Consider the following 11,312-nt stretch of genomic DNA (forward strand, 5'->3'; position numbering starts at 1 on the left):
GAAGGGCTGAGAAATGACTACGATTACATCCAGCTCACGTAGCAGAATGCAGCAGTCTGTGATCCCTTCCACAACCCCTTCCTCCCCAAAGTAGCGAGCCAAGAGAAACATGGTGCAGGACACATTTCAAAGAGAGAAAAAAAATAATAATAATAACCCCACCGAGCAAATTGCTCACTCAGCATTATGCCAGGAGATAAAAATAGAAAGCAGAAGAGCTGGAGCAGAATACCAAGCAGCATTCCCTGCTCATTGCAGCACAGGGTGAGCACGAGAACCCAAACCAACCTTCCCTTCGCTCCGACCTCTTGCAGGCTGCACATTGCTTGGACTTCCCATTCCTCACAAACGTGCCTGCGGGGAATTAGCTTTGGGCAGCTAAGGACTGGTGCATGTGGCTCACACATCCACCATCACTGCAAAGGCAGCCTCTAAAAACAGCTGATGATTTGGGGAGAGCACTAAGGACAGGACAGGCACAGCCTCTCGTTAGCACAGGGGATGTCAAAGAAGCTGCCTCTGATGCAAAGTTTCCATTTGAAGTAATCGCACCCTGGCTTCCTCCAGCACATAAATTCGGGCTTCAGTCCCTTGTACAAGAGCTCACAAGACACAAAGGGGAAAAGCAGCAGAGAACATGAATGTTTGCCATCGGCTTTGCTAATCACCAAGGTGTGATAGATGCTAAGGGCCCAGTCAGAGCTAGGAGAGCCTTTGGGGAGTACTTTTTGGCATTTCTGTTTCCTGCTGCAGCAAAGCCTGCGGATTTCTTGGGCACCTCGAGGTCCCACGCAAGTTGGTCTTGATTGTGTCAAAGTGCTCCCAGCAAAGCAAAGGCTCCAAGCAACCAGAGCACCAAACCAAAATGATTTGCATATAAAGCAAAAAAGCTTACTTAACAAATACCAAAAGCTTTTAAAAGACTCGGTTTGACCTCATTTATTTTTTTTTTGTTCCCCCTGCTGCTTGAAATTAGAAGAGAAATGAAAATATATTTATACATTTATTTTTTTTTTTAAACCAAAACCTGGGCTTTACGCAGAGCAAGGAATAAGCAGCCTCCTGGGGTTCACAAGGCAGCTGCTCAACAACAACTTTGCATTTTGCATGACATGTAGTGATACCATTGCTCTTTTTGCACACCCACCCGCACCTCTCCAAGGACCAAGATGGAACTGATGCCCCTAAGACAAGCCTAATGCTTTGGCAGTCCCCTCTTGCTGTCTCCACCTCACACTTTCCCAACCAAAATGGAAATGGAGCAGTTTCTCCAGAAGCCTGGCCTCTGGTTTGGAAGTATAAATCTTTCTGTACTAGCTCTGCCACCTGACTGGTCTTCAGCTGTCAATGAATGCACCCAGTAAGAGATACCCAAGCTCACAAATCTTATCTCAAGTTCATAAATCTTGGCAAAGAAGAAATTTCTTTCTGGCAAAGTGCTGATTTACAGACCCATGCATCTTCCCTCAACGTGGGGCAGAGGCGAAGGATGAATTTTCCAGCACTGCTATTGTAACCACGTTTATACATCCTACTCCAGCAGTGCTTAACACGGTAACTCTGATTAATAAACCCCAGCACAGGTCGCATACCTGCCTGTCCACTGTAATTCAGGCTGAGCAACAAGCTGCCTAATGGCAGCACCAAACACGTCCCTGAACTCATCCCATCCCAAAACCAATTCTCTGTCCCGGCGATGCATGGGGTCTTCAGCACACCTGTGTCTGAGCCAAACATCACACGCAGGTCTTTGTGCTCATGAGAAGCTCCTTTCCCTTTCCAGCTCCACATCCTCCCTAGGCATCACCACCAGAGAGGTCAAGTTTCATAGCTACCCCTTCCCAAACTTCAGCAGTGTTTTTGGAGTGTTGGAGTTTTAATTCTCAGCTGCATTTGAAAGGATGCTCTAATGTCAGGCTCAATTCTCTGTCAGAAATATGTCTGGTGGTAGCAATATTGTGACAAAGCAGAATAGCACATTGGTTTCTGAGCAGGTCCTGAAGGATGACTACAAAGGCTGCAAAACATACGGCTCCTCTTAACAGATTAAGAAAGTGTTAGATGCTTTTAAGGTAGACCAAACATACCCATGCACTAGTTAGCACTGGATCCTGAACACAGAAATGTTTGTAACACACCTGATGATATTCCAAGATAGGGCTGGCAGGGCAATTTATTGCTGTAACAGCAACTCCACAGGAATATTATTGTTGCCCTTCTTTATTCTGCCCCAGAGGACAAATAGCCCTACTAGATTTGGATCATTTTACCTTCCAGGAGCTTAGATGTTCAACAGCCCTATAACCAGAATAACATTTTCAAGTTGAAAGAAGCAGTTGTGTTTCAGAAACAGGGTAGGACCCAAACAGAAGTGAGAGAAAAGGAAGGAAGGAACTCCTTGTCTGTTGCCCTCTACCTTGTGTCCCAGCCCACTAAAATCAGGAGAGGTGATGTAAGGTGGCATTCCAGAAAGCCACAAAGGACTGAAATACCAGAGGTATTCCAATCCCTGGAAGCCATGAAACACCCAACACAAGCAGGCCAGAGAATTCGGTCTCACTGCCTAGAGGAACAACAAAGGTGAAACCTTTTCGGCCCTATTCCCTAGAGAACTTCCCGTGCATCACACTAGATGCCAGACAGCAATTCTGTTGGTTTGCACTATCCAGAGTTTTATATGTTCGGAACCAGTGAAGTCAGACACAAGTGATACCAATCCCAATGGCACCAGGTGATATCAATTCCCATGGAATAACCAAGGCCTCCACACGTCAAACATTCAGCATGGCACCAATAAAAAACCCCACACAGAAACAAGGAAGGACGTAAAACTTTTGTTTTAAACATTTGTTTGATAACTTTTAGCTATTTTTTCCTAAATTTTTTCAGCTTCCAGAGAAAGACATGGACATCCCCAGGCCCACAACAGCTTTTACTTCCTCAGCCAGCAGCAACATTAACAAAAAAAAAAAAAGAACAAACTGGAACTGGATTGTGCCTGTATTTGCAAAACACTTTGAAAAGAATCAGTCAAGTCAATCTGTCACAGAGACGGTGCTGGGAGCAGTAACAAATCCAAAGGACATGTGGCAAAAAAGGGGGGAAAATATATCGTCAAGACCACAGAGCAAACCTGTAAGCAGTTTTGAAACATCACAGTTCCCTCTACCTGCAAGAAACATTCAGCCAAAGAAATGGGAGGCCCAGTGCCTCCATCAGACTATCAAGCCTCTGATATATATTGGAGGGAAGCTAGGCTGGTGGGAAAGGTTAATGCACTTATTCTTGTATTGCTATAATAAATATTCTATAAATATTATATATGCATATAATAAATATTAATATTGCTATAATACAACTCTAATAGAAAGAAAAAAAAAAGCTCAGCAGTGGCTAAAGGAGCCGCAGATTCAGGAAGCTGTAAGTAAAGCAGGTTGTTAGTTTCCAAGGTTAAAGATGCAGTGGGTATATAACATCCCTGAAGCAGGCAGAGGCACAGTTCACCGAACACCTTACCGAATACTTCAGCTTCACAGTTCCATGCCTGAATAAGGTCCATCGACGTCTACTGTTACTGTTCTTGTACACCTCCACAGTCTTTGAAGGCAGATCATTCTCAGCAATTCTCCGTTTCAAATCTACAGGGGGAAAAAAAAATGACAAAAGATAAATGGTGTGCTTTAGCTCAGGCTGGGGGCGGAGGCTGTTCTTTTAAATGAAAGAAACAAAATTGTTTGCAAGAGACTCATTCAACCTCTTCTTTAGAAAAAGAGAGCAGAGAGTATATTTAGGTGCTTTATTCAGTGCTCTTGGGATACAAGAAAAATAGTGCAGCTTGGATACTACAAAAATGCAGGCACAAACTAAGAGCTGAGAGCCAAATTAAGAGGTGGTGTAAGCAGGTGGGGTCAGACAGGCTGGGTGTGAAGCCAGAATGCTCTCCCGGCAGCACAAGAGCCTCATCTTCATGCACTGATATTAGAAATGAAATCGTTCTTTGGGTCATAACTGCTAACAGTACCTCTGCAGAAATCCCAGCTTTACAACCCTCATGGTCCACATGATGCAATATCTTGAAAAAGATACAGCTTCTTGAATCCATGCAGAAAACAACAATACAACAGTCCATAAAAGCTGTTTTTCAAAGCAATGCCTGCTTCTCATCCTAAATATTTCAGGCCAATCCTTTACAGATGCAATCCTGATCTAGCCTTAAGCAATTTATACCATTTACACCAAATCCCAGCTTGGCCTTACAGATGGTACACACCCAAGCACAAAACAGCTTGTACAGAAGAGGCAAATGGTGGAGGGAGGCTGCCAATTCACCTTTCAAAAGTCAGCTCTACTTTTCTAATCATCCCAGATTTTCAGCTCCCCATCCTATCCTTCTCTTTTTGGGGGTAAAGCTGTCATCCTGTGCAAGACTGGGTTTTCCCTCCCACATCTGGCAAGGTTAGACCTCAAACCCTTCCCTCCCCAAAGCTGGGGTGACAGAGGCTGGGAGGAAGGAGCTGGAGCCCCCACGGCAGCTGCCAGCACCAGCTCCTGCCAGCAGGCACACGGGGTCGGGGCAGTGCACGGGGTAGATGTACGTGCATATATGCTGCCACGGGTGTTCCCATCCCCTGGATGCACCTCTCACCTCAGCACGAGTTCCAGACTCTGTCAGTCCCGAGGGCTTTGAAACCAGACAGCAAAGGGTAAAAAAGGTGCCAGGCTTTGGGGAAGTGGTGCTGCACAGCCCAGAACCTCTGCTCCTGCAATTTGGGTCACCTTTACCTCACATGGCCAAAGCATATGCTCCCTGAATGCTTATTGCAAGCTCCCTGCTCCCAAATCACATCGGTGGGGACTCCAATCGGCCCAGGACAGCAGCACAGAGCAGAGCAGAGCTGGGACCCTGCCTCAGCCCTGACATGGCTGGGTGGGCAGCAATCCTGATTTTCTTCCAGCGTTGCTGGGAGAGAGATGGCGCTGAGACCTATTTCCTAAATGCGATGCTGACGTAGGCACCCTGCTGTTATTTTTAGCAGCATGCGTTTCACTTTCTAGACTCGCAGGAAATCAAGCTGCAGTGCAAGTGCCGGTTACAGCAAGAGGCTGCGGGCAGGCTCCAGAAGAAAGGCGCCGACGTAGTAGCACTCGGGAGCAACGTGCAAGCACCGTAACGATCACATTTGGAGAGATGCTTGTGCTGCTCCCTGCACGCTGAAGATGCCTGCGCCCCTACAGAAGAGCCATCAATTAAAGAGGCGCCGCTTTGCCTTTTCCCTTCCAGCTCTCCTTCACCCTGATGTGCTGCCGCCATCCATTAACTGCTTGGATCCCCTGGGTGCTCCCAAGCCATGCCAGCACAGTCTGGCAGCGCTCCCGTACATGCCCATTGCTAAAGCACAGGATTCTTAGTGTTAGCAGTATCCCTTCAAGAAATAATTTTCTTACTGTAATTATCAGGCTTTTTAACTAGAGGTTCACAAAATCTTGTCACCCATTCAGCTATCTGCCTGTTTACCTGCCAAAACAAGACGCTTCCAGCAAATACACTGTCATGCTTTCTGTAGTGTTGTTTTGAGCAGGACAAATTATAATTACATTAATCAAGTGCTGCAGAGGAGAGCTCATCTCAGTCTTTGGCTCACGAGATTCTCTACCTGATCAGGAAGAGTACCCAGAAGGAAAAAAAAAATCATTTCTTGCTGTTTAAAATAAACATTACACCTGAGTTGCAACCTCAGCATCCATCACCACTCGCCACCTCCAAATGGCGAGCACTCACAACAGAACCTGGTAACAGGACAGAAAGCTAAGAGGAAAGTACCAAATTAAAACTTGCACAGAAGTTTGTGAACAGCTTTTACACTTTATGCACCTAACTGCTCATCTTCTCATAACCAGGTTATAGGCAGTGTGTTCAAAGACATTAAAAATACAAGGAAAAAGAAAAGAAACTCTACACCACGTGGCTATCAGAGCCTTCTCACCAGGCTTTACGGTTTTAACAGGAGTGGATACAAGCCACATTTGTGAGTTTTTTCAACCCATTGTAGCCTTGGCTGACTCTGCAGGATGCATGGGATAAACAGACAAAGTCAGGAGGAAAAGCACTGCAAAGCTACTCACAGCGTGGTTTGCCACACATCCTCTCTGCCTCCTCCATCTCCCTGATGATGTTCAGGATTAGGGAACTGGAGGAAGATCTCTCCATAGTGACATTGTTGGAAGGCATTTGCACGGACAGTTGAGAAGTAGAAGACACCATCTGGCAAGAAAAGGGTCAGAGAAGAATTTTACCAATGTGTTAAACTCGGAATTAAGCACACATTTAATAATACATATTTTTTTTCAAGACAGTGACACACACCTTAGACTTTCCTCACTGCGGTCTGTACCCTTGTCATGTTTTTTTTACTGAAAGATTAAGTCCTGCTGGCTGCCGTGCTGGGCTGCCCGAATTCTCCCTACCTTAAACACAGCTCACGGTGCTCAAATCCCAATAATTTCCAGTGGCATTGAGTCCCCAAGGCACTTCTGAGAGTAACACATGATGAAGACATTGGCATCAGAGGGTGACCAGGGCCAGACAGCCTCCAGATCATCAGGTGCATTTGTGGTGTCAAAGCAGGTAGGCAGCTTGCAGATCAGCCCCAGTGAGACAGCTCCAAGGTTGAGCTAGGAAGTCAGGCCCCAGGTGGGCATCGAGCCCAGCACAGTCTGTGGACGGCTACGACACAACTGTGGCTGAGCTAGAGACCAGCACACGTGCTACAGGGCTCAATGAAGGACTAAGCACCCAGGGCTGGACTTAAATGGGCTCCTGAGGCCATGGGTGTGTGGGGTGGAGGCCCCAGGTGAGGCTGCTCAGGGTCATTCAGGCCCGTTAGTGCATCCATAGGAGGGTGGGGACTCGACAGCTGGAGAGCTGCTTCAATTGGCATTCCTGAACTGAGCTATGAGAGGCACCCTTTGATGGCCTAGAGCAGCAAGAGACTCTTCCCATCAGGGTTTTTTTGCCAGATGACAGCTAACCGTGCCCCATCACCTACCATTGACCTCCACGTATGGCCATGCTCAGCAATAAGAAGTGGAAAACGGGACGAGAGAGAGAGCTTTGCAGAAACGCCTCCACCACTTAAAGCACATATGAGTAGAGCAATGAATTTGCAATGTGAGCTTTAGGAGAACAATCTGCTCATCTGCGTGCCTGTCCAGCAGAACAGTAATGGGATCTGCCTGTCCTACTACAGAAATAAAAGTTAAAATTTTTCAAATAAAGTTACCCATCCTGATACCCATCAAGAACAATTCCTGCAAAACTCAGGAGTCCTGCTGACAATAAGATCTATTGTGAATTACATCTGTAAGAGCGAATTAAATTAGTAACAGGATGTCACTTTCTTAATTCCCCAAAACCTTAACAAAACTCTCCCTTCCAGGCACTGCCAAAGGTCATCTAAGGTCTTCTCCCACCTCCATAAGCAGAAGCCTGCAGATGGCCTACGAAGAGGACAGGAGGTGAATAACCAGAGCTGTTATTGCTGTGCTGTTGGAGTCATTGGCAGGGCAGAGGGAGCCTTCTGGAGGGAGAAAGGACTCTTCGTATACGTGGATTTTAATTACTTTGGTGGAATATGTAACTGCGAAAGAGCAGCTCAGACCTGCAGGCTGTCCTCCTTCAAAAGCTGAGCCTGGCATCGCTCAGCTGCTAACAGAGGCCGAATACAAACGCACTGACCTTCGTGCGACCCAGTATCTGTAAAATCGAGCCTCCTTACAAGCACAGCTAATTTTCAGATACTTCCTACCCACCCTACGTCTTCTCGTGGTGGCTTCCCTCGTGGCTGGGGAGATGCAGCTGACGGCCTGAAGCTGGCCTGGCCTTGCTCCCTACCAAATCCACCACGCACCATAAGCTTTGGGCCGTGCTTCAGCCACACCAAGGCAGCCAGCCCTTTGCGTTCCTCTCAGGGACGTTTCCCGTTCTCTGCACCATGTCCAGTGCTCCAGGACGCTTCTCTTGACTGGGTAACAGGGGGAGGAGGAGAAAGCCAAAGCAAACCTCCCACACGGGGAAGTTCTGCACCCAGTCACTTTGGCACAGAGGCCAGCAATGTCCACGAGTCCCTGTTCATATCAGCACTGTGATGGTACCAAGGGTGGCAGGAGATAGCCTGCAAGGCTGGGAGCTAGAGGAAGGTAAGACCCGAGAAGTATTTTAAGAAAACGTGGAAATTGCAGTTATTCACGTGTTCAGCGTCTGGTTCTATATACATGAAAATCCCATCGGCTTTGCAGACTCGACCTGCCTTTCCCTGACACTGCTAAAAATGTTTCCAAAAATAAAAAACAAACCACCACAACACCCTACCCCACCACAGATAGCACTAAATAGAGGCTGTAATTCAAGATTTTGCTAGCACCTCGTGGCTATTACAAACAGGAAAATCTGAACAGCTCAGAGTTTTTGTCTCTTCTAAAAATAAGATGACTGTCAGACATAACCGTATTAAAGGCCATAAATACACAGAATCTGCATTCTGCAACTAAATCATGCCTTGCTACAGATTTGGGTATAGTGCTCCTTTGGCAGCAGGAGGATTTAGAAAGTAAAGCACTATTTCTTAATTTGTGTTTCTTTCATAAGCACAGCTAGCAGCAGTAGGCTGAGACAGCAGCTTACTGGCGATAACCAGGAGACAAGGAGAGCTCTGAAGATACCCCTCAGAAATACACGTTTTCCTGGTTAGTGTCACTTGACAGAGCAGGGAGGGAGAAGACAAGTCACCTCATCAGGCACACTTCTGCAGCAGCTCCCAAAATGTTCTGTGGCAGAGAGACAGACCACCTCCAGATACAGGTCACGACGGGAAGTTGCTGCACAGAACTTGCAGTGTCCCATCAAACACAGAAAAAGCAAGTTGCTCCATCTTCCTCTTGCAAAAAGACATTTGTGGCAACTGCTTGAAAGCAAACCAAAGCTGTGGGAGGATCCGAGACCTCCGGGTTTGCCCCCAGTGCCTCAGCAATCAGTAAGGCAAAACTGCCAACACATCTTCTAGCGTGTGCACAACCAGGAACCCTCTGCCTCCAGTTAGACTCACCACACCGGTCGAGTTTCACATTTCCTCATGTATGGCAATGCTTCTTGCCCAGAAATCACAAAACCCCCAAAAAGCCCTGCTCACAGGCCACCAGTATGGGCTGCTTGGCATCAGCATGTTCCACAGCGGGGAGCACCTTCACAGCATCCCGATGGGTTAGCTCATTTGCACTCTTCCAGCAACCATTAATTCCCCCAGAAAATGGCACCTCAGAACCAAACAGGGACATTTCTCCACGGGGACACAACAGCCAGCAGTCAGATGCAGACTGTACACCTCCTGCGGGTAAAAATCACAATCCTAGGGATAAAGATAAAGCGTTTTCTTCCTTAAAAAGAGAAAGCCGTATTTCACAAATAGACAGCAGAGGGCAGAGCAAGACTGTAGAGAAAAGCCTCCTGCACCTTCACTGCAAGAGGGGAAAGGAAGGGAGCTGCTCTGCGGTGCTCGGTGCCCGTGCGCGCCCCCGAGGTGGCCAAGGGGAACCTCTCTACTGGCAATGAGCCAAAACCATGTTTCAGAGGAACCTGAGTTCCTACAAATCCTAAATGGATGTCTTACGAAAAAGCCAGGTGCCTATTTTGCAACTGTTCCTCGTACCATTCGCAAAGCAGGTATCAAATCCCCCACAAACCCTGCCCAAGGACAGGCTTCTTGAAGGGACTTGAGGCCTCTCGCTGAGGCGATCAGCTCTGGGGCAGACACATTCTGCAGCAGAGCAGGGGATAGAGGCGGGCAGGGCTTTTTTTCCAGCATCAAGGCCACTCAAGGCAGCCGAGAGAGTCGCCAGGGCCTGCTTGTGAAGAGCCTGACCATGGTATCCACCAGGCAGAAGGCCATGGCCTCTGCATCTCCTGCAGCCTCTCCAGCCACAGTCACCGACATGGCTACCCAGCTGGAGGGCTCAGGGAAACACACGGCCATCCAGATCTTGGGCTGCAGGGTGTGCCCGAGTCTCCTGTCGGAGTTGGGAGGTGTGCTGTGGGTGCTTGAAGACTTTCTTGGCCTGGTGGTGGAGCTTTGGGAGGAGGTGAATAGGCTGAGGAGCATCAGGGAGTCAGAGAGAGAAATCGACTGGTGGAGGCATACTCTGCCCGCCCTGAGACAGACTCACGAGCCTGCCACAGCACAAGTGTCTCCTGCTACACAGAAGACAAAAGTTCCCCCATCCCGCCAGGCAATAGGAGGGGACCTAGGCCAAAGGGAAGAACGGAAGCAGGTTTCTGCTAGGGGTGGTAGGAGAGCCCTCTCCCTGCCCACCTCACCTTCCCATCTACCCTCATATAACAGGCATGAGGCTCTAGAAAGTGACAGTCAAAACAATGATGTAGACAAAAGCCCGTCCCAGTTGGAAGGGGTGCCTAAGGCAAGGCAACCGACCCCCCGCATTGCTACATCGTCTGTCAAGAAAGACAGAAGGGTTACTGTCATGGGGAACTCCCTTCTGAAAAGGGACAGAGGGCCCAATGTGCTGTCCAGACCCATCCCACAGGGAAGTCACTGCCTCCTAAAAGCACAGGATCAGGCAATTTCAACATTTCCAAAGTCAAGCAGGCAGAGCAGAAGGCTAGCCCGGCTGACCAGGGATCTTCTGCTGGAGCTTAGGCAGAAAAAGAAAGTATACGGCTGCTGGAAGCAGGGTCAGGCAACATGGAAGGAATACATGGACACTGTTCACATTTGTAGGGAGAAAATTCATGCGGCCAAAGCCCAATTAGAGTTGAAGCTGGCCAGGTCTGTGGGAGACAATAAAAAGGGTTTTTTAAAATACGTGAACAGAAAAAGGAGGACCAAAGAAAACAAAGGTCTGCTACTTGATGGGGAAGGTCACCTCACAGACAAGGACATAGGCAAAGCAGACTTTTAATGCCTTCTTCGCCTCCATCTTCAATGTTGATGTTGGGCTTCGGGACCCCAGGTACCCTGAGCTGGAGGACCATGACGGTGGGAATGACAAACTCCCAACCGACCCTGAACGTGTGCAGGATTTGCTGCTCTGACTAGATCCATACAAGCCCATGGGTCTGGATGGGATCCCTCCCAGGGTGCTAATAGAGCTGGCTGACATCATCACGGGACCTCTCTCAATTATTTTTCAATGATCTTGGGAATCTGGAGAGGTCCCAGTAGACTGGAAGCGGGCAAATGTTGTACCAAGAAAGAAGACTCTAGCAATTACAGGCCTATCAGTCTCACATCAGTGCCTGGTAA

General features: G+C 47.9%; 1 protein-coding gene across 15 annotated transcripts in view; it reads right to left on the minus strand.

Annotated features, from left to right (window-relative positions):
• ARHGEF9 (Cdc42 guanine nucleotide exchange factor 9) overlaps positions 1-11,312 on the minus strand; it is a 171,567-nt gene that overhangs the window by 142,936 nt on the left and 17,319 nt on the right. For 14 of the 15 annotated variants that reach the window (XM_072042805.1, XM_072042807.1, XM_072042798.1 and 11 more), the window contains exons 3-4: positions 6,124-6,262; positions 3,517-3,638 (exon numbers count right to left, since the gene is read on the minus strand). In XM_072042805.1, the coding sequence (XP_071898906.1) occupies positions 3,517-3,638; positions 6,124-6,262 (261 nt within the window). Of the gene's footprint in view, positions 1-3,516; positions 3,639-6,123; positions 6,263-6,465; positions 6,772-11,312 lie in introns of those variants that run through there. The other variant, XM_072042808.1, reaches the window with a different exon arrangement.

This window comes from Anas platyrhynchos, chromosome 10 (assembly GCF_047663525.1).
Source record: "Anas platyrhynchos isolate ZD024472 breed Pekin duck chromosome 10, IASCAAS_PekinDuck_T2T, whole genome shotgun sequence".
In the NCBI taxonomy this organism is placed as follows: domain Eukaryota; kingdom Metazoa; phylum Chordata; class Aves; order Anseriformes; family Anatidae; genus Anas; species Anas platyrhynchos.